The sequence below is a fragment of the Macaca mulatta genome, chromosome 2 (assembly GCF_049350105.2).
Source record: "Macaca mulatta isolate MMU2019108-1 chromosome 2, T2T-MMU8v2.0, whole genome shotgun sequence".
In the NCBI taxonomy this organism is placed as follows: domain Eukaryota; kingdom Metazoa; phylum Chordata; class Mammalia; order Primates; family Cercopithecidae; genus Macaca; species Macaca mulatta.
Genome location: NC_133407.1, coordinates 16,877,682 through 16,904,442, shown reverse-complemented (window position 1 = coordinate 16,904,442; position 26,761 = coordinate 16,877,682). Strand labels below are relative to the sequence as shown.

General features: G+C 35.3%; 1 protein-coding gene across 1 annotated transcript in view; it reads left to right on the top strand.

The window, feature by feature from the left end:
* The window catches only part of STT3B (STT3 oligosaccharyltransferase complex catalytic subunit B), a 104,374-nt gene extending 78,981 nt beyond the window's left edge, over window positions 1-25,393 (top strand). Inside the window, exons 6-16 of the mRNA XM_001096091.5 lie at window positions 2,322-2,420; window positions 4,094-4,240; window positions 5,121-5,169; window positions 6,774-6,928; window positions 9,908-10,119; window positions 11,479-11,666; window positions 12,723-12,894; window positions 13,750-13,923; window positions 17,072-17,185; window positions 20,668-20,880; window positions 23,757-25,393. Of these exons, the coding sequence (XP_001096091.1) occupies window positions 2,322-2,420; window positions 4,094-4,240; window positions 5,121-5,169; window positions 6,774-6,928; window positions 9,908-10,119; window positions 11,479-11,666; window positions 12,723-12,894; window positions 13,750-13,923; window positions 17,072-17,185; window positions 20,668-20,880; window positions 23,757-23,837 (1,604 nt within the window). The 3' untranslated portion in view covers window positions 23,838-25,393. The remainder of the gene's footprint in view (window positions 1-2,321; window positions 2,421-4,093; window positions 4,241-5,120; window positions 5,170-6,773; window positions 6,929-9,907; window positions 10,120-11,478; window positions 11,667-12,722; window positions 12,895-13,749; window positions 13,924-17,071; window positions 17,186-20,667; window positions 20,881-23,756) is intronic.
* The last annotated feature ends 1,368 nt before the right edge of the window (window positions 25,394-26,761 follow it).

Sequence of the window (26,761 nt, the reverse complement as noted above, 5' to 3'; positions counted from 1 at the left end):
TGAAGAGAGAGAAAGTATGAATGAATATGAGTATGAATATATATTTGTGTACCCATATACCTGCTAGTGATTATTTCTGGAGAATGTGACTTATAGGGAAATAAATAGGGTGGAAACTTCTTCACTTTCTACTTTAAGACAAAAACAACACCTATTACCTTTGCGATTGAACCAGTTATCCATACAGACAGATGCAGATTTGTGGTTAGCATGGGCGGAAATAGGAGAGAATGTGTAGTAGTAAGAGCTTAATGAGTGTAGGGTTTTGTTTTGGGGCAATGAAAATTCTTTGGGACTATAGAGGGGTAGTGGTTGCACAACCTTGTGAGTGTACTCAATACCCCTGAATTGTTCTCTCTAAAATGGTTATGTAGTGTGACTTTCACCTCAGTTTTTTAAGAGGGCTTTTTCATTCAGTTTGTTTCATTTCTTATACTGAATCTAAATTCTGTGACAGTGTTACAGCATTCAATGTTTATTTGTACTTAGAAGAAAGAAATCCAGTTTCAGAGGTGGTTGTGGTGTTTCAACATAAGTGGACTTAGCTATAATAAAAACATAAATGACATAAGGTTTTCTCAGGCGTAGTCAATTTCTCGTTGTGCCTTTGTGTGTTCTGTGTTTGTCTAGAGTGTGACTTCTCAGCTCTGGATATCTGAAAGGCCTGTTGACAATAGAATATTAGTTTATAATTGTTGGGAGGGATCTACAAGTCTTGTCCAACCCATATTCTATAGTGAGGAAACTGAAGCTTTTGCTGTTAAGTAGTCGTTCAGGATTACATAGTGATCTTGTTCTCAGTTTTTAATTTTCTTTATACGTTAGTATGCATGGTTCTTTTTTTTTTTTCTTCTGCCTCTGTAACTCTCCTTTATCAGGGCTTCAACTGGCTGATTTGTAATTTGTAGACATTTCAGGTCATGTGATGGGGAAATTCTTATTTAACTTTGATTACATTTGGATTTGGGTATGTCACAGAGGGTAATTCCATTCCAACATTAATGTGTTTGGAAAGAACATTATCTGATGGATTACTTCTGTTGTCTTCTCTAGACAGCTGGTCCTCCATTAGCTTGAGGTCAATGAAAACTTTACTTACTTTGGTCCTTCCTATTAAATTTATGAGCTTCTTACTGTCTTCCTAACACTATGGTCATCTCATCATATAGATTGTGAGGCAACTTAATATTTGAACCAGTAGCCCATAACTTACCTTCTCTAGATGGGTTTCTTTTAAAAGCAAATCAATATTCTTTCTCATCTAAGTTGAGTGAGGAGGAAAGTGTGTGCAGTAGTCTGTGCTACACAGTATATAGGATACACAAATATGTGTATTGTGTATTCTTAAATATACCCCCAATCTTTGTTTTTGATAGAGTAGTTTATTTGCCAAAAACTATTAAATGGTATGCATTAAATGATGTATAATTAAGTTATGTATAATCTGTATAAATGATGTGTAATCTGTATAAATGGAGTAGTTTTTACATTGACTTATCTCAGATGGGCTTTATCTTTATTTCTACTGAATTTTTAGTTTCAGTGACTTCAAATACTTTCTCTCTAATCAGTTGCCTAACAGTGGTCTGTGCATATAAACCAAGTATTTGACACAAATTGTAAATCCCTCCCCAGTTTCCTTGTCCATTTAGATTGACAAACTTAATTTAGATTGACGAGAATACTATAATATACTTAGTGTGAAAAGAAGTGAGTTTCCTTTATTAGATGCTAAATTCAGTAGCTGGTGTATATAAATGGCTTGACTTCTGTGTACTTAGTTCTTTACAGAAAACTTGGTGGACATATGAATTTATTTAACTCATAGTACTATTCAAAGAGTATTATGGGATAATAAAAAGGTAGGAAATACTTGAGAGCTTTTGAGACAGTAGCAGGTATTCACACATGCTGGCAGTGGTGATGAGTATTAAGTCATGTGTATTTTGGATTAATGCCAGTAGGACTGGTATTTACTTAATTTTATGTATATGTTACTTGGCTTCTTGAGTCATATTAATGATTACTAATGGTAGATCAAAACAAACTTGATTCCATTTCTGGGAAAGGAGTGCAACACAAGTCTCACAAACTGTTGTAATGATCTGCAAAATACAGTACTAATTTTTTTGAAAATGGATAGAATATTCACAATCTGTAATATATGGTTAACAAATGTACATCTAATAAAAGTCATTTCAAGATTCTGTTCTTAAGTTCAGTTAATACTTTGCTAAAAAACAGGATTTACATATACTTTTATGTTTTAGGTAATTAATGGTAGTAGTAAATTATCCTTGTTTCCTATTTTGTCTTTATAGCATATAGCACTTTCTACATTGTGGGTTTAATATTATCCATGCAGATACCTTTTGTGGGATTCCAGCCAATCAGAACAAGTGAACACATGGCAGCTGCAGGTATGAAAAAATACGTATTTTCCTTCTTCTAAAGAACATGTGGACGTGTGATTGGCGGTCTTCCAAGAGATGACAGTTTTTGATCATTTTAGTTGTTGCAGTGACAACCAAAGTAATCTGAGTCACAATTATGGGAAATCTGTAGATAAAAATTTTATCAGAGATTCTCATTGCAAGGTTCATGACCCATTGGAAGTCTGCGGGTAGTTATTTTGTTTGTAATATCTGTACACTGATATTATATAGATAGCAATATATAACTTTCAGACATGGTGTTTCTATAGAGTTTATTATCAGATTCTCAGTGGAGTCTGAATTAATCCCCATCTTCCCAGAATAGTTAAGAATCACTAACTTACTGTTATACTTAGATTTCTGAATGGATGTCATCTCTTTACCAAGTAGTAATTTGAGACACGGAGAGATGTGTATTTAGTGTTGTGTACACAATAATGAATAGAATGTCTTTGTTTACACAGTCACCTGTCTTTACACATATGCATTACAACATTTCCTAAACTCTAAATCTTTGATAATACTTAACGTAACCGTTGTAAAATGGACTTTTAAAAAACAACCCTTAAAATTAAATTTATTTTTTAAAATTAATGTTCTAGGTGGTTGAAGATTCTTACAAAGTTTTATGTTTAATATTTTTGTATCATGTTTTGTACTTTTTGAGAATCCATTTTTGCAATTACTCCTTTAGTTTTGTATATCTTAGCACTCACCTTTGTGTTTACTAATGTAGGGGAGAAAAGATTGTTATCTGTAACAAAAGACAGATTAAGAGAAAAGCATGAATTTTACATGACACAAGAGTCTTCAGAAGTGAACATTTTTAAAAGGCAGGGAAACTATTTTTATGCTTAGGTTTGATGAAGAGTGGACAGTCATGTAGAAATAAGATTGGACAAAGAGAAGTATGATCTAATGGCAATAGACTGGGAAGAACTTAAAGCCTATTTGTTCATATTCTTCTTGGTATCTCTTGTGTCTTCATCTTTTCCTCTGGGTAGTAGAAGGACCCCTCTGGAATGAGGATCTTATAACCTACTTACAGGAAAGTCAGAGAATTATTTTATGACCTGCCTCAGGGGAGAACAAACAGAAAAGATGAGAAAGACTTCCCAGCTTCTGCTGGTTTCTCAAATGCCAAGATGCCATAATTTGGCGTGGGCCCTGATGCGAATTTAGAATCTCGTCTAAGTAATTAAGGTCACATCTTATTATTCAGTTAAAAATAGTAACTATATATCAAGATTATCCTGATCCTAAGTCTTTGTATCCCTCAGCAAAACAAATTGGAGAATTGTTTTTCAACGATTTTAAAAAATTACTTCCCTCCACCCCAGAAAACCCCCCTAAAATATAGGGAAAAGGGAGGAACTTAATGTGTTAAATAGGCTTGTTACTCAAATGGGAATTTTTCTCCCTTCGGCCTGGTACATGTGTGAGGAGTCTGATCATTTAAAAACAAAAAAAAAGTGACAGAATTTTTTGTATATATTAGTTGGGCAGCTGTCATTTGACAAAGGAAATGTTGGCTAAATGAAATAACTAGTCTTTGATATGAATGGTACAGGACATTCAAAGAAGCTCTTTCAAATGAAAGTTTTTAAATAGCCTTGGAAAACTGCTTTATTGATTATATGACCCTTTTCTTTAATTAGGTGTCTTTGCGTTGCTGCAAGCTTATGCTTTCTTGCAGTATCTGAGAGACCGCTTAACAAAACAAGAGTTCCAGACCCTTTTCTTTTTGGGTGTATCACTAGCCGCAGGTGCTGTGTTCCTTAGTGTCATCTATTTGACTTATACAGGTAGGTGTTATCACCTGTAGGATGTGAATACTGTCTGTACAAACAATATAAGAATAATAGCCAAACATTCTAAAATCTGAGTAATAGTATGACTACAAAGTGATTTTTTTTCTTTTTCTTTCTTTTTTTTTTTTTTTTGAACAGTGTATCTTAATTTTGTGGCGTCAAGCTCTTATAAATCTACTTTAAAGCATCCTTCTCTTGCTGGATGAATAGTCCCAAACTATAAAAAGAAAAAAGAAAAAATCAGAACTGTTATTTACCTACTATATGCTCACTTTCTCTTGCATGCACACACACTCCTTCTTTCTCCCCTACTTTTCAGCAGTTTACTAACAGAATCAGTTTCAGTCTGCTTCTGGATTCTAAGTTACCCTCTAACCTTGATTTACCAGTCCTTAGAAACAAATTAAATTATTTCTAAATTTATTCTGTCAAATTAATGTAAAAGCCATGAGTGTTTAAAATCATCTTTGAATTTATCTGGTGAGATATGGCATACGAATTAGATCATTTAGAAACTCCCTTCCCCCTGCCCCCCCCAACTCCTTTTTTTTTTTTTTTTTTTAAATGATCTGGTCTTGTTTAATGCCTTAGCATTGTTAGTCAACTAAAAGCTTAAGAGAATTGGAAAACTTTGTACAACTTTATCTCAAGTGGGTTTCTCTGGAAATGGATTCTCCATGGATATTGTTTTTATTTGATCACTACCTTATTTTTTCTGACTGCCAACTGTCCGAAATACATCTATAAATGCAAACTGAAATTCTTCGAACATTAGTTTAAGTCTATCTGTAATTAACAATAAACATAAAGGCAATAAGAGATTTACAAAATAATAAAAAGGCAGGTTAATTTCCTCTGTGTTTTTTCTTCCAAGGTTACATTGCACCATGGAGTGGCAGGTTTTATTCATTGTGGGACACTGGGTAAGTGCAGTTCTGTTGTTTGGTGTCATATTTATTGAAATACCCCTTTTCCTTGGTTTTTATCTCTTTTGTCAGTGCTTCATTCAGTTCTTGGGCAACATTTCTTAAGTACCAAAGATGCTAGTTTAGTAAATGTTAAATTCCTTGTATTTTATCTTGTTATGATACTTGTTTTGAATGCACCTTTAGTATGAAATGTACATTGTGTATTTCTGTTCTGCATGGGCAACTCCTTGTTTCCGTTTTGTTTGTAAGAATATTTAGGTAAACTTTGTGCAATTTAAAGATTGATTTTTCTTTTACCTACCATGTAACATTTTCATCTTTAGTAATAATTTTTTATTCTTAAGAATTGTTAAGGATACTATGTTATAATTTAATTGCCATAGATAGGAAGAAAGTTTAATTTTTTTCTAATACCATCTGATTTAAGTTTTTTAAATCTGTGAAACAGAGAATATATATCTGTTATGGGGTTTTTCTAGAGTGCTGTTAGAAAATGAGTTAATACGTTTGGTTTTGAATTAGACTAGTTCAGTAAAACTTTTTGTCTCTAAAATGATTTCCTGGAGATTAGAAAACATCTATTGATTATAATTTATGCCCCTCCTCTGTTTCTGCTGTTCTGTCTTGTTACTCCCCAGGTGGCTCAATAAAAATTTATTGAACAGACATGCTTTCTGATGTGATACCAGAAGGACTTGTGTCCAGGTCTAATTAAAGGACATGAGCGAATTATGCATGAATGACTGGAACTAACAATTAGACACATACTTCAAGAGTTCAGCCTATGAATCACTAACGAATTTGAAGGATAACCCAAGTTGTAGACTGTTATTCTGATTAGGTTAAATTGCTAGGTTAACTTGTGCAGTTACATTTATTCTTAATTTCTAAACTTTAATTGACTACTTTAGAATCTCAGAGTGTTTCAGTAATAATTTTTTCAGTTCTTTCCATTTCCTTCACTTGCCTTCCATGCTAGCTTTGTGTCAAGCAAGGCATCGTCTTTGTGTAAGGTGTAATTATTGGGTAAAGTATTTCTGCTGCAGGTTGAGTATTCCAAATCTGAAATGCTCTAAAATCGTAAACTTTTTGAGCACCAACATGATGCTGAAAGGAAATGTTTATTGAAGCATTTCAGAATTTCAGATTAGAGATGCTGAACCGATAAGTATAATGCAAATATTCTAAAATCTGAAACACTGCTGGTTCTAAGCATTTCAGATAAAGGATATTCAGTCTGTAGTAATAATTCCAAAAGGTAATGAGACTCACTGATGCAAACATGAAAAATGCTGACTTAAACTGCAGAACAAATTGCCATTTGAACAGAGATTTTTCTATTGGAATTCAGAGCCAACATTCTTACGTCTGGATCTAGATAATTCTCTCAATTTTACAGACTGCATATTAGTTTTAGTTTTACCAACATAGACCAAACAGGTTTATATCCAGTATAGCTGGTTACTTTGGAAGGTATATTTAAATAAGAAGGGGTAGGGAGTAGGTACCATTTATACAACCAAACAAGATTTCTTCATCTAAAAGGAACAACTGTTTTATCACGTAATTGTAAACAATATTAACTTTTTTAATACCAGGTATGCAAAAATACACATTCCAATTATTGCATCAGTGTCTGAGCATCAACCTACGACTTGGGTGTCTTTCTTCTTTGATCTACATATTCTTGTATGTACCTTCCCAGCAGGCCTTTGGTTCTGCATCAAAAATATCAACGATGAAAGAGTATTTGGTAAGAGAGGTTTTTAATGAATACTTTGATATGGAATAGTTGTTTTTCTTTTTGAGATTATTTACTTTAAATTATTGTTTCTCTTTGTTTGACTCTGTATATTCGACATACATTTTCTCCCTTATTTTGCATAGGTGCTTAACCAAGAAAAATTCATGGAGAGGCCGGGCATGGTGGCACACGCCTGTAATCCCAGCACTTTGGGAGGCTGAGGCGAGTGGATCACCTGAGGTCAGGAGTTCGAGAGCAGCCTGGCCAACATGGTGAAACCTTGTCTCTACTAAAAATACAAAAATTAGCCAAACATGGTGGCACATGCCTGTAATCCCAGCTACTCAGGAGACTGAGGCAGGAGAATTACTTGAACCTGGGAGGCAGAGGTTGCAGTGAGTCAAGATCAAGCCACTGCACTCCACCCTGGGAATCAGAGCGAGACTCTGTCTCAAAAAAAAAAAAAAAAAAAAAAAAAAAAATTCATTGAATTTGTATTAAGTATTTTGATTGTTTTAATTTAGGACTAGTATATTATGGTTTCTGAGAGGTTAATGTTATTATAGTTTGTGTTTGAGAACTGAAAATTTTAACTTTGTTGACAATAGCCTTGACTTTATTTTCTGAGTAAAATTTTATTTAGGAAGAAGCTTTTAGGGACATTCATCTTCCAGATTTCAGAGCAAAGTCCATTTTATAACGGAATAAGGATCACCTTTCAGTAAACATCCTCTTCATTGATAGATTTGTATATTTCCAACTAATAAGACTTGAAATACAAAATATTTAAAAGCCAAGTATTTAGGATTTGATATTTCTAATACAAGTGGACAAAATAAGTAGATATCAAAGGCTTCTATGTGATTTAATCACACATGAAATATGCCGTGGTTGTTTGGTATAAGATAAAAACTGAAACTGAGAAAAGCTTTATCACGTGCACAGGATCACACCAGTCAGTAATTTGTAATGCTAGAAACTTGTACATTTATGGGGCCTGGACCATGAGTGACATATGAATCAGGAAAGAAAGAACAGCACTTGTAGGGGTTCAGTTTAAAGGATGGCACACTCATTCTCTAGGTTAATGGACCCTGGATAAGGCCCTGTGAAGGGGTGGCCTGCCCCTCCACACCTGTGGGTGTTTCTCATAAGGTGGAACGAGAGACTTGAGAAAAGAAATAAGACACAGAGACAAAGTATAGAGAAAGAAAAGCGGGGGCCCAGGGGACCGGCGCTCAGCTTACAGAGGACCCACGCCGGCCCCGGTCTCTGAGTTCCCTTAGTATTTATTGATAATTATCTTTACCATCTTAAAGACAGGGGAGTGGCAGGACAATAGGATCAAAGAAAAAAGAGGAAATCGACAGTAAGACATATGAACAAAAACCTCTGTGACACGAATAAGTTCAAAGGACAATGCTGTGCCTTGAGATGCATATGCAAACATCTCCATAAACCTTTTGGCAGCATAGTTTCAGTCTATCACATGGGGAGAAACCTTAGACAATACCTAGCTTTCCTAGGCAGAGGTCCCTGCGACCTTTGGCCGTGTACATGTCTCTGGGTAGTTGAAATTAAGAGAATGGTGATAACTTTTAACCAGCAAGCTACCTTCAGGCATTTTGTTTAACAAAGACACATCCTGCATAGCCCAAAATCCATTAAACCTTGAGTCACCGCAACACATGTCTCTTGCAAAGGACAAGGTTGGGGGTAGGGTCACAGATTAACAGCATCACAAATACAGAACAAAATGGAGTCTCTTATGTCTACTTCTTTCTATATAGACACAGTAACAGGCTGATCTCTTTCTTTTCCCCACACCCTGTTAATACTGCATCATTCAAGAAGATTTAACTTAAACCTCATGACTCAGTAATCCCATTCCTATGTATATATCTAAGATAAGTGAGTGCATATATCTACCAGAAGGCATGTGTAAGAATGCACTAGTAATTTTATCTACAGTAACCCCTAATGGTAAATATTCCAAAGTCATCAGCAGTAGAATGAATAAATTTTTATATATCTGTAGTGGAATACAACACAGCAATCAATAAAAGAACAGAATGGGGAATTAAGAGAAGCCAATACAAAAGAGAACATTTTTATGTGATTACATTCCTGTAAAGTTCAAGAATAAAGAATACTAATTCTTTAGAAGTCTAAATAGTGGTTACCTTTCTTTGTAGGGGAGGGGATAGTTATTGACTGAGAAGAGGCATGAGGACATATAAAAATGTTCTATATCACTGTGGGTTGTAGTTACACAGGTGTGTATATATACAAATTCATGGAGATACACAGTTAAGAATATGATGTGATATACTTTTTAGTCAGAAAAAAATTAGCGTCAGGTAAGATAGGAGCTCACGTGACTCACTGAATTTGTAAAGTCATACATAGCCTTCAGCCAGAAATGGAGCCTTTTCCTGTGGTTATTAGCACGTTATCCAGAAAGCTCTGGCTATTGGAAATTTGTTTCAAAAATTTTTTTAAGTTTCTTGGCAGTAACTTTGCCGGTTCCTCCTTTGATTGATAACTTATGTTCTTCTTATCCCGTTTTTGTTTTAAAGCAGGCTTCATGCCAGATTTTGGCACTGGTTTTTTTATAGATTTAAAATCTATATATTTATTTTGCCTGGTGATATCATGCACAGATATGTTTTTCTCTGCCAGCTATGGATTTTTTATGTTATTGACAAATAATGAATTAAGTCTAATTCTTCATAACTAATTAAATTAGAATAATATACATTTTTCTAAACTGTGGATATGTAGATTTTATTTAGTGAACACTAGCTATAATTTCTAAATGTGGCTAATTAATCAGTTGGTCAATAGTATCAATTTAGAAACAATTAGATCGTTTGTGAGACATTTATATAATTCCAGATTGGTTTTATAGTGTGGTTTTAAGTATCTAGTTCAGTTTCCTGGGAACTTTTTCCCTCCGACATATTGTAAGAGAATTTGTCTTTGCAGTTGCTCTATATGCAATCAGTGCTGTCTACTTTGCTGGAGTGATGGTGCGACTGATGTTGACTTTGACTCCAGTCGTGTGTATGCTGTCTGCCATTGCCTTTTCAAATGTTTTTGAGCACTATTTGGGGGATGACATGAAAAGGGAAAATCCACCTGTGGAGGACAGCAGTGATGAGGATGACAAAAGAAATCCAGGAAATTTGTATGATAAGGTGGGGAATCTAAAGTAAGGCCTTTAAATTGTCTATGTACTTTCTTAATTTTTCCACCACAGTAAGAACTATACATACCAAGAAATGTTATTAAATGATGATTTTGACAAACTGTGACTTTTCTAGTTGGTCTTCACTGTTTGCCTCAAAATGTGAATCCTGGTCAGTCTTTTAGCCCAGAGTTAGAAAATAGAATGTAATCAGAGAAGGAATTCTTACTTCTTTTTGGTCATTTGTTATCTAAATACTTAAGATATATACCCTTGTTAATATACCCTTCCATTTTTGAGAGCAAAAACTTGATGCTTTACTAAATTACATAACATTTGGCACTGTAAACCCTTCTGAAACCGTGTGGACAGACAAGTGCTTATTCTTCAGGTCCATACTCAGTGCATACTTCCAAAATATTTTGGAAGTGATATTTGGTTGGGTGAACAGTAAAATGGTGGGAGCAAAATGCCTTTTTAAAAACCCTCCAGTTCGTTAGCAATCGGTAACCAGCCAATAATACAAGGTAATTTGTTTTTAATCTGTAGTTTCTCAATTGGTGCAAGTGTGAAAAGGACTTGTAAGAATTAGAGCACTTGTCTTGGATGACATATTAAACTTTGCTGTTTGAATATTGCCTAGGCTTTAAAATACCAATAAGAAATTAAACTTCCCAGTATCGGTATTAACTTTGAAATTCTTTCCTTCTGTAAGATGAATTTAATTTGTCAAGATTTGTGTTAATAAGCCCACATTCCTGATTTTTGTGTTTGTTGTTATCGTTGCTTTGTGGTTTCTTAACCAGCCTTGAAATTTAGAAATTGTGACTTTTTATATTTTCTCTTCCCTTTTTTGTTGGGGAAGTTGATTTTTTAAGATAATCATAGTTTTAACAAGTCTGTTGGTTTTAGGATTTGGAAATTGGAAGACTGATTCTGTTAATGCAGTTTTTTCCTGTACTAAAATGGTACATGGTCAAAATTATAGCTGAGCATTGCCATTTTCAGGATGTGGAATTAAGATTTTATAAGAATTTACATATTAGGATTTCACTAGAATGGGGTCGTTTGGTTAATCTCCTTTGTATTTAATTAAAGTGTAAGGACAACTGGGTTTGAAAGCAGCTTCTTACTGTAGATAATTATTTTGCTCTATGACCAGCTTCTGGATTGGTATATTCCCAGGAAACCTGATTCACATTTGACTTTAGAAAACACTCCATCACCCACATCAGAATATCTGATGGTTATACATTTTCTGAGTCATAGAATTAAATTGATAAACAGTCTCCCAACTTTTTCCATTGAGTGTCTTAATGAAGCAAGTCAAATAATGAATTTGTCTAACCAATTTTTTAAATATCTTCAGGCAGGTAAAGTGAGGAAACATGTAACTGAACAGGAAAAAACTGAAGAGGGATTAGGCCCTAATATAAAAAGCATTGTCACCATGTTGATGCTGATGCTATTGATGATGTTTGCTGTCCACTGTACCTGGGTCACAAGCAATGCCTACTCTAGTCCAAGTGTAGTCCTGGCCTCATACAATCATGATGGGTAAGAAAATAACTCAGATACAAAAACAGTTTATACTTACACTTCTTCTTCTTTGTCTCAAAGGATATAATTAAAAAATGGAATGTTTGTGAGATTCTGCATTTGTTTTTTTGTTTTTAATTTTTTAATTTTTGTAAGTACATAGTAAATACATATTTTATGGGGTACATTCTATTTATGTCTTTTGGTACAGGCATGTGTAATAATCACGTGTAAAATGGGGTTTCCATCCCCTAAAGTATTTATCCTTTCAGTTACAAACGATCAAGTTACAGTCTTAGTTATTTGTAAATGTACAATTAAATTATTTTTTACTGTAATCACCCTGTTGTGTTCGTACCTGTTAACCATCCCTGTGCACTCTCCCCCGCCCCTGCCAGCCTCTGCCTTCTGCTCTCTGTGGAGCTCTGTATTTGAATCTACCTTTCTTTGTCCTCTCCTTCACCTTGGTGCCATCAGTAGTAATCATTGTATTTCATGCTCTTTTCCAGAGTATTTCTGCATGCGTAATCATATACATCAGTTTTTCTCAAATGTGTGGTCTTCCTACGCACAGCATCATCATTAACATGAAACTTGTTAGAAATGCAAATTCTTGACCTCACCCTAATGTTACAGAATTAGAAACCTGGGCCTGGGGCCTAGCAGTCTGTGACTTAACAGACCCAGGTGATTCGGATGCAGCTAAAATGTAAGAACAGCTGATTTATGTATTGCCATGGCTTTCAACTACTGTTTCACTTGGGAGCTTATTAGGCTTGTACACTAATAAGCCCTACCCCAGAACTACTGAATCAGAATCGGCTTTTTTTGCTTTTTTTTTTTTTTTTTAAATACAAGATATGCAGGTGGTTTGTGCACACACACACAGTTTGAATAACACTAGTCTGGCTCTTCATTGTTTCACTTTTTTTTTCCTCATCGGTAGAAGCTTTTATTTAATAACTACCATCCTTAAAATCTGAACACATTCAGTGGTTTAATACCTCAAGATTTTAAGTTAGCCTCTTCACATTTGTGACATCTCATTTAAAAGAGTATTGTGATTCTTTTCAGCACCAGGAATATCTTAGATGATTTTAGAGAAGCTTACTTTTGGCTAAGGCAAAATACAGATGAACATGCACGAGTAATGTCTTGGTGGGATTATGGCTATCAGATAGCTGGAATGGCTAATAGAACTACGTTGGTGGATAATAACACCTGGAATAACAGCCACATAGCACTGGTAAGGATTTAATAAACACAAGATTAAAAAATCTCTGTTGACTCTTTAGCAATCAGGCTTCACTTGTGACTAGGAAAAATGTGGATGAAAAGTACTCTGCTGAATTCTCAAAATACTTTTTTTACACATAAAGTGAGTTCAAGTTGTGCTTATTTATTTTGTTTTTAAGAATGGTACTGAGTATCATTCAGAATTACAGGCTGATTTCTGGTAGATTTTATGATAAATTTAGCTTACTAAAGAATTAGACAAAATCTGAAACTTAAAGTGTTTGGCTTGTATTTTTGATGTTATAAACTAAAAATTATTTGCAAATATGTAGAGTAAATGCACTGTATTTTATGGATAGGCAGACTGTTCCTCTAGCTATTAAACAACTAATCTACATAGATTAATGTAATCACCTCTTTGTACTTCAAAGATTTTAAATACAAAGAGTAGTTTAACCAAATGAATTCTATTTGTATTACTGTTGTAGCTAATTATCAGATGTGTGCTAGACTGGGGAGAAGAAATGTATGTGCTAGCAAGATCACTGGCCAGCCCTGGTCTGCAGTTGTGAGAAGTTGTTTCTTCTAAGCTTGCCTGCTTTCATCATAAAATGTTAATGTCATAGAACTTAATTATTAGCAAGATACTAGAACGTGTATTCTGATTTTTGACTATAAATTAGTTATAGTTGAGAGGTTCATAAATTTCAGTGCATTTGTTGAATTCATAGGAAATCATTTCTGCAAAAAAAATTCCATGTAAAACAAACTCTTGATGAATTCCTGTTGTAGTAAAAATATACATTGATTTTTATGAATGTGGGAGTAATCAAAAACATTCTCATTTTTTTTTTAAATTCTTCAGGTGGGAAAAGCTATGTCTTCTAATGAAACAGCAGCCTATAAAATCATGAGGACTCTAGATGTAGATTATGTTTTGGTTATTTTTGGAGGGGTTATCGGCTATTCTGGTGATGATATCAACAAGTTTCTCTGGATGGTTAGGATAGCTGAAGGGGAACATCCCAAAGACATTCGGGTAAGAAACTAGATAATTCCAGGTATGTGAAAGATAATTCCAGGTACTGTGTCCAAGTAATTCTCTGATCCTGATAATTGCATTGTATTTGTTTCATCATCCTATCCCTCAGATTAGTTCCTTACCCTGACTTTACTATTTATTAAAGATACTAGAGGCATTTCCTAGATTAAAACTTTTTGAACTCAAAATGGAACTAATATTTCCATTCTCTCCTATGAAGCAGTCCCTTGCCAAGACTGCTTTCTTTTACGCCTCTTCACAGCCTCTCACGTCGTCCCTTTCTTTCCATTTCCATTGCTTCCACTCTGGTACTGACCCTTATGCTTGTAGACCTGAAATAAGATAGTAACCTTGAAATTGCTGTCTTTACCTTACCTTGTTTCCTCCCTCCCAGTATAAGATGAAATTGATCATGTTACTTTTAGGCCCAAAAGATGTCAGTAGATTAAGGGAAGGGACCTTAAAACCAGACAGATATGAGTTAAAACTAAAACTGTCAACTTGGGCAAGTTATTTTAGCCACTCAACATAATATGCTTTGAGCGCTAGGTCTAGTTCTAGGATCTGGAATTAAAATGGTGACCAAGGCAGACTAGGTTATCTTTTGCCAAAGATAATGAATTTGTAGTGCCATTTAATGAGAATTTATAGTAAAGTAGTTGAAGCCCCCGCCTAGGGACTGGTACAAAATAGACAACCTCTGATAAAACATTGGTATAAAGTGTAAACCCCTTAGCTTGGAATGTAAACCTCTTCATGTTTTGCCTTCCTTTGCTGGTCTCTCGTTCTTCTGCCACCTTTTTCTACTCTGCCAGTATGTTCCAGCCCCTGAAACTTGCTTGTGGTTTCTTTCCTTGACTCACCTGACACATGTGTTTTTACTGTTCCTTTCCTGGAATACTTTCCCTGCCACAGACTTGTCCCCTCTCTGAAAGCCCTTTTCTGGTATACTCAACGTCTGTACTCATCACCAAATTATTTATACCTGCTTTGCAGGAGTCCCCAGACCCCAGGCTGCGGACCAGCACTGGTCCGTGGCCTGTTAGGAACTGGGCCACGTAGCAGGAGGTGAGGGGCAGGTGAGCGAGCATTGCCGCCTGAGCTCTGCCTGCTGTCAGACCAGCGGCAGCGTTAGATTTTCATAGGAGCACAAACCCTATTGTGAACTGCGCACGTTCCTTATGAGAATCTAACTAATGCCTGATGATCTGAGGGGGAACAGTTTCCTCTAGAAACCACCAGCCCCCAGCCATCCGTGGAAAAATTGCCTTCCACAAAACCGGTCTCTGGTGCCAAAAAGGTTGGGAACCACTGCTGTTTTGTATTGGAGTCTGTCTTACCTCTTTTACTAAATTGTGAGCTAAGATGGACGTCCAGCATTGTGCTTTTACATGATGAAGGCACAAAAGATAAGAGTAATTGCCACTGATGCAGAATAAAGGAATCTTGGGAAAATATATGCAGGTGTCAGGTGATGGGGGTGAAGTTAAAGCCTCAGATTTCCTGATCAAAAATGTCAATGCTGTAATGTTTCCCTTAACTGATTAGTAAACATTATTTCTTTGCATTAATCTTCTGAAATTTAATTCTCCCAGTATGTGGTTTTTATTTGTGGATTTGCTTTAGCAGTGTTAAAACTGTGACATGTGATAGATCACTGTTTCTAAATGTATGCTTTGAACGTGAATATATACAGAAATCCTAAATTTCTGTGCATCTTAAATTATTTTTAAACTTCATGAATAGATAATACAGTCATATGGTTCAAAAGTAAAGTATAAGAGGATATACAATAAATGTCTACCCCTCTTTGTGTGGTTCAAAAATAAAGTATAAGAGGATATACAAACAAGTCTACCCCCCCCCAAAAAAAAACCCAGAAAGTTCCTCTATAGTTAATAACAATGCATTATATACTTGTAAGTTGCTAAGAGAGTAGATATTTCAGTGTTCTCACTACAACAAAATAAATATGATTGATGCATATGTTAGATTGATGTAGCCATTTCACAATGCATATTTCAAAACATGATCTTCAGCATAAATATACACAAATTTATTTGTCAGTTAAAAATAGAGAGGGAAAAGTCCCTGGTCATCACTGGTTATTTTCTTGTGATTTTTACTTCTAGCAAGTTATATACCCTGTTCACTTCATAATATGTCTTGGTGATCTTTCCGTATTAGAATATGGAGAGCTTCTTCATTCCTTTGTTTACATTTGCACAGTATGTTGCATGTTTTGTGTGTGTGCCATGATTTATTTAACCTGTCCCCATTGATGGAATTTAGATTGTTTCCAATATTTTGGTCTTATGAACAATGCATAATAACTTGCTGCATTCATTATTTTGGCCATATACAAGTATCTCTGTAGCGTTAATTCCTAGAAAAGGAATTTCTGACTCAGAAATTACATTTTTTTACCTAGAGTGCCAAAATTGTTCCTCATAGAGGTTAATTTATAAGTTAACCCGAAAAAATTACCACAGTTTTTTTAACATTCTGCTCCCCAATTAAAGAAGCCAAATTTAGAATTCATATGGAAAAATTTAGCTAGAACACTTAAGAAAACTCTGAAAAGGAGTAACAGAGATGAGGATGGGTAATTGAGAGAGCCAGCCCTGCCTGGTATTAAGCCATGGTGTTGGTACCAGTCTGTTTAAATTATGACAGTGGCCATGCGCAGTGGTTCATGTCTATAATCCTAGCATTTTGGGAGGCTGATCACTTGAGCCCAGTAGTTCAAGACCAGCCTGGACAACATGGTGAAACCCTGTCTCTACAAAAAAAAAATGCAAAAATTAGTTGGGCATGGTGCTTTGGGCCTGTAGTCCCAGCTACTTGAGAGGCTGAAATGGGAGGATTGCTTGAGCCCAGGAGGTTAAGGCTTCAGTGAGCCACAGTCATGCCACTGCACTGCAGCCTGGATGACAGAACAAGAACTTGTCTCAAAAATGATAATAATTAAGGCCTTATAACATGGTTTAAAGTCTGGTGGGATTTATTTTTTTGAGGTGTAACTGAATATGGCTTTATAATGATACCTCAAAAGCTTATTCTTATGGGGAAATGAAAAGAGGAAACTATAGGTTTGCATATGTTAAGTTGAACTAATATGGAACTTCTGGTTTCTTTCTTGTAGGAAAGTGACTATTTTACCCCACAGGGAGAATTCCGTGTAGACAAAGCAGGATCCCCTACTTTGTTGAATTGCCTTATGTATAAAATGTCGTACTACAGATTTGGAGAAATGCAGGTTAGTTAAATCCATTTTCCTCTAATTTTCATTCAAAATAATATTTAAAACATAGTCTTATTTGCCTCTAGAAAACAGGATAATGATGTTTTGATTGTGCTGAAGAGAAATGTGGTTGTCTAATAGTCTTTTTTCCATTAAATTTAGATTTCTGAAACTAATATGTGAGAAATTAGAAAATAAAATTTTAGATCAAGGACTTCTTTCTAACATATTTATTAACAGTAGCCTCAAATCCAATCTTTGCTTGCCATCTCACCTTTAGACCTTATGCTTTTGGAAAGTATTGTTCTCCAAGGAGAGTTCTCCTAGCTAGGAAACAGTGTGGTGTCTTAGGTACGTCACTTTGCTGCTTGGTGGAGAAAAGCTTAAAATTAAAGAATTGAAGTAAATAGTCACTTCAGATGTTCACTCTCTCCCTGTTCTCCATTACCACAAATAGCTAGAGCTGTCTGAGTCAGAGTTTTCTAGTAAATTAGAATGATATGGTACAAAAGCTTAAGGGTCTACAAAATGAGTGAATGTGTAAAGAGGCATTGTGGCAGAAAGAAGAAACAATGGACTTGATGTCATAATACCTGTGTTTTCGATCAGGTTCTGTCAAGTCATGTAACTCTCAGACAATTTGTATCTGCCTTGGATTCCACTTGGTTCTTTTCTTGTTTGTAAATAATGGTGCTTGGATTGATGACTTGATTTTTAAGGAAACCAGAATATGTCACCCCAAAATATGCCTCTTTGACATAAAAGTTAATTTTGAGCTGAAGGCAATTTAGAAGCAGCAAACAGAGAAAAAGCTCTGTCTAACCTCTTTTCTACCTAAAGGAAGAATATAAATTCTCCTTTACTGGAGACAACTCTTAAGACTCAGCCCAGAGAAAGCACCAGAGGAATCTGCAAACAAAACTTACTCCATTAGTTTATCATATATGTACCCTTCTACTTTCCCATCTTGGAGGCCTAAAACCGCTTTCCTTTGTCCTTTCTCCACAAATGTATTGTTCTTTGTTGAGCATGCTATATAAGCCAGAGTTCTAAGCCACTGCTTTGAGTTCCTTTTCATTGAGGTTTCTCCTGCATAATGTGCGCTGAGCATCTTAATGAATTTGTTTTGCTATTGTTAATCTGTCCTTTGTTATAAGTGTCTGTCCCAAATTACTATCTTCGTACTATTAGTTTCACTGAAAAGTGCTTATTTCTGTATTGCTCTCTGGTTAAGTTGATAATAAAGCAGAGGAAAAATTGCTTGCTTAATTTTATACTGTCATTGGAAATCAGGATAACTATCAAAACTAAAGGGGTATGTTTGGACTTCAATTTGTGAATCAAGTGTTACTGGGTTTTTTTTGTTTTTTGGTTTTTGGTTTTTAGTTAGTTTGTTTGTTTTTGTTTTTTTTGAGAGGGAGTCTCGCTCTGTTGCCCAGACTGGAGTGCAGTGGTGTGATCTCGGCTCACTGCAAGCTCCGCCTCCCAGGTTCATGCCATTCTCCTGGGACTACAAGTGCCTGCCACCACACCCGGCTAATTGTATTTTTAATAGAGATAGGGTTTCACCATGTTAGCAAGGATAGTCTCGATCTAACTCTGTGATCCCCCCGCCTTGGCCTCCCAATGTGCTGGGATTATAGGTGTGAGCCACCACGTCTGGCCCAAAGTTTTATCCTTTTCTAAAACACCATCTTTGTGGCTAATATGGACTGGAATATTCACTTGGTTTCAGAATAGTTAGCATATACTGTGTTCCTGTTTGTTGTGTTGCTTCAAGTAATTCCAAGTGGATTATATTTTATCATTATTTACTTGGAATTACTTTGTAGGTGACTTTAAAAAAAGCAGATGATAATCTAGATTTAGGTTTTTATTTGTGTTTATAGTTTCTTTTGAAAGCCACACTTTGGTCTTTAAACTCTTGCTAAGAAAGAAGCACATTGGCTATAATAATCAGTTACCCCAGAAAACATATTTTCTGACTGGCTTGTTGCTAGTTTCTGTGCTCACTACTGATCACATCAAAGGACCGTTTTCTTCCTCTCTTTTAAGTTTATCAGTAATTTTAAGCCATGTTCTCAGCATACATTCATTTTGATGCCTACCTGACTCAAGAATAATACATGGTTAAAATATGAAGTATAACTTTTGCTATAATATAGATAAACAAGAACAAGTAATTCACTATTTGAAAGAGAGCTGGTTTTCATGTTTGTTTTAAAGTTGAGTTTGGCCAGGCCTGGTGGCTCACACCTGTAATCCCAGAACTTTGGGAGATGAGGTGGGAGGATTACTTAAGCCCAGGAGTTCGAGACCAGCCTGGGCAAAATGGTGAAACCCAGTCTCTGTTTAAAAAAAAAAAAAAGGGGGGGAAAAGTTAATTTACTTATGCTAGATTTGTATGTCAACATAAACTTAGTCTGAGAATTTTTTTTTTTTCCCCTGAGACAGGATCTCACTCTGTGGCCCATACTGGAGTACAGTGGTGCAATCATGGTTCACTACAGCCATGACCTCCTGAACTCAGTTGATCCTCCCACCTCCCCTCCTGAGTAGCTGGGACTACAGGCACATACCACCATGCCCAGTTAATTTTTGTGTTTTTTGTAAAGACAAGATCTTGCTATGTTGCCCAGGCTAGTCTTGAACTCCTAGGCTCAGCCCATCCTCCTGCCTCAGCCTCCCGAAGTGCTGGGATTACAGTTGTGAGCCACCACACCAAGACAGTCTGAGAATTTCTTAAAGTCTCCTTCCCTCCCTATGTTTTCCCTTTTTATCCCTCATAAATCCTTTCACGATTTGGTTTTTTTATTTGGCCTCCTTTGTAGTTCCTACTTTCGGAATGTAGTATCTCTTGCTTACTTGTGCATTTATTTAACAAATAATAATTGGGATATAAAGCTACACTTTGAATAAGATAAAGACATTTTTACATCCCAGTCGAAGATACAGGTAATTTTTAGTGTAAGTAAAGATGTTAATAATGTATGTTATTAGAACAAGATGCTCTAAGGAAACAATAAAGGAGATTTGTCAGTCACTAATCTCAAGAAAATATTTCCCTGAAGTGGGTGGTAAAGGAGCCAGCCATGCAAAATAGCTGAATGAAGAACATGCCAGGCAGAGAGGATAGTGCAAGGCCCTGAAAAAAGAAGCCCCTTGGGTGTGTTCTGTCTGTATACCTATAAAAAGGGCTTTGATAGATTTCATTTCTATGTTTTGGGGTGTATGTGTGTGGGGTTTTTTTTTAATGCCTTTAGGATGCTCATCTACTCTAAGGACTTTGTGAAATTCTTACTCTGATGTACTTAGTTTCTCTCTTCCTGATTTCTTCCTGTCTAGTTAGCAATACATGAGAACTATTAAGATAGATTACTTGATTGTTTTCCTAGTTGAAAGGGAGAAGGTATTACTGTAATGATAACATTTACTGTCTTATAACACTGAATGTTTTCCAATGTGGTTAACACCCAGTAATAATGTTACTTTTGCAGCTGGATTTTCGTACACCCCCAGGTTTTGACCGAACACGTAATGCTGAGATTGGAAATAAGGACATTAAATTCAAGCATTTGGAAGAAGCCTTTACATCAGAACACTGGCTTGTTAGGATATATAAAGTAAAAGCACCTGATAACAGGGAGACATTAGATCACAAACCTCGAGTCACCAACATTTTCCCAAAACAGAAGTATTTGTCAAAGAAGGTGGGTGCCAAGTGAAGGCATTAAAGGGTAACTTAAGGTTGGTTGGTTTGTATGAAAAAGAATTTCTGGAAATTGCAATAAATTTCCATCTGCCAGATTTATAAAGACTGTGGCTTCTATATTAATACAAACTAAATATCAGGCTAGCCTGCTAGGAGCATTCCTTTCAAACTGAGCACTTCAGATATCCCACACTGAGATTTTTCCAGAGGCCTTCTGGCTTTGGTTTGTGCTATTCCCACTGGTAAGACTTACTTGTGAAGTAAGATGTAGCTGTGGCCATCGCTTTCCAAACCTGTATGAAAGTAAAAATGCTAAATTCTCAAGTAAAATAATTATGAATAGTTCTTCATCTTTTGAGCAGAGCAAATTTATATTGCATCTTCGTGTTCCATTCTGAGTATGGTATTACTCTATTATTCATTGAATAAAGAATAGGTTTGAATTGGGTGAGTCCTTCTGAAGCCCAAAAAAAATCATTTCTCTTAAGATAATAATTTTTTTATGTAATTGTGACAAAGCTTATAGGCAGGAATTACGAGACTACTGCAGTTCTTTTCTAATAAATATTATATAAGATATGAAGTATTTCATTGGGGGTCATTATTGCTCACTTAAGCCAAATAGATCTATAATCTTTGCTATAAAAGATGACTAAAAATGAGTATTTATATAGGTTGTCCAGCACTAGGAAATAAGAAGTAATGAACAGTCAGATAAAATGTTAAGGTTCATTATAAGGTACTATGCTTACAATACTGATTATTATTAGACTACAGTTCTCATTTTTTAAGGATGCTTAGGTTTACATAGCTCAGATCAGCTATTTTATATCATTGAAACAACTGTCTTAACTTTTTGTTTATTAAAATATACATCAAATATATTCAAAATACAGATGATTTTAATTTGTACTATAAAAGTGCTGAATATTAATGGTGTGATATGTCAGTGGAAGCTTTTTATATGAATATTTTATGTGCCAGATGTAAATTACCAAATCTAGACTAATGTATTTAAAGATGTCACATAGAGCTGACATTCATTGTGTTAGTCATAGAAAACTCATCATCTTTAGGTAAAATAACATTAAGAAATCAGATGATTGTCACAGCTATGAGGTAGGAGAAACTGGTGAGTCACACCAGTACACAAGGCAAATGCTGCTAGTCTCAAAGCAGTTACTCCTAAGATATCTAAGTATAACTAAGGTATACTTTTTATGCGGAAAGAGGGCTGTTGAACTTGTCTGATGATATAGACCCCAAAGGCAGTGAATTTTTTTAATTTGACCTCTTTTGCCTTCCCATCATTTTCCCAAAATAAATGTGAATGGATAAATAAAACATCTGTCTTGTGTGCCCAAAACATATATTCTGGTAGCCAATAACCTATTTTGACGTTCTGGTTTCCATGGTTTAGATGTTTTGTACTAGCACTATGAAGGAATGCTTTTTATACTTTCCTTTCTCTACCCTGGTTTTGACTTTGGAGGAGGAGGGTATACATAACAGCATGCATTCTGAGAGTTTACCGGCCGTCACAAAGCCGGCATGACTAAGGTGCTAGAAATTATAGTCCAGGCTGCAGAAAAGGTTTTTTGGCATGGTTCACTGCCAGTAGGAGAAAAGCACCCTGAGGGCTATTACACACTTGAGTATTCCTGGGGCACATCATAAGACCTCATAGAAAAAGTATCCTGTTAGAATCTGGATGTAATGATAATATAGGAACTACTAGATCTGGTTTGAATTTTTAAAAATTGTACCCTCTGAAGTTTCTTACTTTTTGCCTTAATAAAATCAGTTCAATACTAAGGTAACATAATGGAGTTAACAAGTTAGCAGTAGCTAATTTTTAGTACCTTAAGAAAGATTGCATTTTGCCTTGTGTTCTCATCCCTGTTAGAAACTACTATAAATTGTCTTGAATTGAACATCATGAGTAAAGGAACATGATGCAGGATATACCCAGTTTCTGAAACCTCTGAGAGTTGTATTTAAATGTGAAAATTGAATTGAGTGGTCAGTCTCTGGAGTCTTTTGCCTCTGTTAACCCAGAGCTTTGACGCTGCATTAAATTACTTATTTTCAAAAAATATTTGCTGTCTTCAATATCTCAGGCTGTGTATCAGATTGAAAGACGTATGTGCCTATGATTTATCCTATAGGGTTCTAACATAAATATTTTTGCAGAAATTTGTACCACTACATTTACAGTAATTTGTTTCTAATACTAGGAAACATCTATTAAAAGTATTTTAGTGGGATACTGAATTGTTAAGAAAAATATTTTATTTTTAAAAGATGTATGAAACTGAAGGAATGTTGTTTTGCTTTACATTTTCAATTGCTTATTTTCTTACCTAAAAGATTATTTTTAGAGAATGTGCCAAGTGATTATATCTCTCAGTTTTATAGATGGTTACAGTCATGTTCATTTTACAGAAAACAGGGACTCTTAAGAGTTACTAAATTAACTTGTTTTTCTGGCACACACCTAATTTCCTGGAGGCTAAACCAGGAGCAGCATTACCATTTCTGATTCCTTAGTCTAGTGTTATGTATTCTCTCTTGCCTGGAAAGTTGAATAATTACAGCTCAGCACTTTGTGGTTGAGAAGAGAACTGAAGATTCATTCAGTTGATGGTGAGGATGTCTAGGAACCTAGTCCTTTCACCTTGGATGTGTTAGTGTACTCAGGTAAGAAACACCACTAACAGTTTAATGGCATTCACTGAACTATTCAAGGAATACAGTCACAAGAAGAGCAAGAGCTTACTAAGTTGTCATAGTGCAGTAAACGATGTGTGTGTATAGATTTTTTAATCAGTAAGAAACCTGCATTAATACTATGTGTGTTTTTTTTTTTTATAGACTACCAAAAGGAAGCGTGGCTACATTAAAAATAAGCTGGTTTTTAAGAAAGGCAAGAAAATATCTAAGAAGACTGTTTAAATGCACTGTTCTGGTTCCTAACTTGAAGCAGTTGTCCTTGTGAGAACCGGTCTTTGCCTTTAGCTCATGTCGTGTTTCACAGCAACAGAGGGTACAGAACCATCACTGGTCCGGGTTAATATACAAAATTTTCTGGCAATGCCTGATTAAAAAAATAAAATTGGCTTGTTGAGAACAGCTGTTTTCGATTTCTAATGTGAAGCAAGACAGAGCACTGCTGTAAATGTTTAGCAGCAGATTTTTTTTTATTGGTACATATTATCCTTCAAATCTGAGAATTTGGACTAATTGCACCAAAGAACCCTCTAATTTGGTCCCTGGCACATGCATACTTGTCAATGTTTTTATTCTTTTACAAGACCTGCATTTTATTTGAATTACCCAAATAGCAATATGTAAAATACAAGTGACAAAAGGTGATGAGAGCTTCTTGAACCAGTAAACTAGTACAGGTCTGAGAAAGACATTAGAAAAATAATTATACGTCCTTGAATTATATTTATTTTCATGTTTCTCCAATGCAAAGAATGTTTCATCAAATGTACATTTTCTATTGCTTACTGTTTGCTCTGAGAAGAAGCTGCTGTTTCAAAGATGGACCTCTGAGTAGCTAATTGATTCAAGTAGTTTTTTTATGTTGACACATTTTTACTGCTGTTAGCAGTTGTTTTCACCAGGTACTTACAGAGCAGATTTCATGCATTGTTCATTCAAGGGCTAAATTTATATTCTTTGGAAATCATGGCAACTACACAGGATGTTGCTTACCAGGATGGGGTTTTGGTATCTTAGTACTGAAGTTAGCACTATGTTTACATGCAAAAGATTAAGGAAAAAACCCTTAAAGTGGACAGGTGTCCGAAGTTCATTTTCTGTGACTCATCGAAATGGCAAAAGACTTGTAACAACTTTGCCTGGACTTTTCTTATTTTAAAACAGTTTCATCCATCACAGTGATTTTGTTCTCTGCTCCATGTGTTTTAATCCCTTAAGCATTTGATGAAACACTCTTTAGTGCTATATGCATTTTCTTACTTTTATTAAAAATGTGACAATTGTCAAAAAGTGCACTAAAATGTAAATGGAGATTGAACAAGTTCACTTTCCAGCTTATAGGCAACTTTATACAGACTTGAACATTTTCTCCAGTTGTTTAGTAAAAGTGAAAGAGAAAGGGTTTTTCCTGCCACAGGATAGAACTTTTTTTTATATAACAAGCATAACACACCACTGCTTTTGGTGGAAAAGTGCAGAATAGTATGTACCTTTTATGAAGAAAAATGTAATTTACAATGTTCAGTGAGAATGTTACTGCTGATTTTCTTTTCCAAGGTGTAGAATATTCTTTGATTTATAGAATTCATTTTTGACCCAGATGATGGTTCTTTTACAGAACAATAAAATGGCTGAACATTTTCACAAATAGAGTGTAACGAAGTCTGGATTTCTGATACCTTGTCATTTGGGGGATTTTATTTTACTTTGTTGCTTTAAAATTCAATGCAGAGAAGTTGTTGACTGTAGGGGAAATAAAGTTAATTCAAATTTTGTGTTAAGCGTTGTTTTTTACAAATTTTTTGGTTTTGAAAGGAATTAGTACTGAACACGTACCTCCTTCTTCCTTGTTCACTATCACAAAGGTTTTAAAGAAAATGTGTGGAAAGAAATACGTTAAGATTATTTCATCTTAGACCAAGTTATTTTGCCGCCCTTTACCCTGGAATGAAAATCTCGGTTTTTTGGGTTTTTGGTTTTTTGTTTTGGAAGGGATTTGGGGAGGGGAAACACCTAGCCAACTAGGAGTTTTATCTCTATGTAAATAAGGATAGGAACCTAACAAAACCATCCATGAAGTTCTGGTAATGAAATGTCGTCTCAGTATAGAATTTTCTCATTAGACAAATCTCAAAGGAAAGACCCCTCACCTTTCTCAGGAAACAACATTTTGGTTCAGTGTATCTTGTCAGTAAAATACCATATTGTAACTGTTTAAGCACTTGTAGCACAAAAGTGAATAGTAGTTTGAATACATTGGAATGTAGGATAATTGACTCAAAATATTCTTTAGATCTCTTAATTCATTTCTTGTGTAGTCACTAACATTGTACACCAAAGGAACTTAAAGATCGTGGCCGTGAAGTTTTAGACTATAAAATAGCTTTTAGGCTGTAGTGCTTTGTAGTATAAATAAGGCAGCAAGGCAGCAACTCCAAAGACAAAATTCACTTTTAAGACTTACATTATAACCTACTTGAGTTTATAGTTGTGGAGTTTTAATTCATTTGCATTCTAGGCCATGACCAAGTGACCAGAGGACTAAAATAGTATAAAAGCATCCTGTAGTGAGTTTCCATAGCCAAGGGGCTGTAAGATCATGAAATTTGGAGCTGTTTCTCCTTTTTAAAAAAATTAATTGTAAAATAGATATTAAATAAAATTTACTAAACCATTTTAAAGTACGCAGCTCAATAGTGAAGTACATTTACATTGTTGTGCAACCAGTCTCCAGAACTCTTTTCATCTTGCTGTAGCTGCTGCTGCTTAATGCTGGTTTTGCCATGTTGCCCATAATTCTCAATCGAGATAGGTGGAGTAATGAATAAATGTTGCGCTCAACAGCTGTCTGCCATGGAAATGGTAGGAAATTGAGACAGACCAAAAACAGTAATGAAATGTCATGATGTCTTATTTTTATTGTGAAATGTAACACACAGAACATGAAAATGTACAGTTGACCCTTGAATAACATGAGTTGCACAAATGGATTTTCTTCAATAAATTGAAAAAATTTGGCCGGGCACGATGCCTCACACCTGTAATCCCAGCACTTTGGGAGGCCGAGGCGGGCGGATCATTTGAGGTCAGGAGTTTGAGACCAGCCTTGCCAACATGGTGAAACCCCGTCTCTACTAAAAATACAAAAA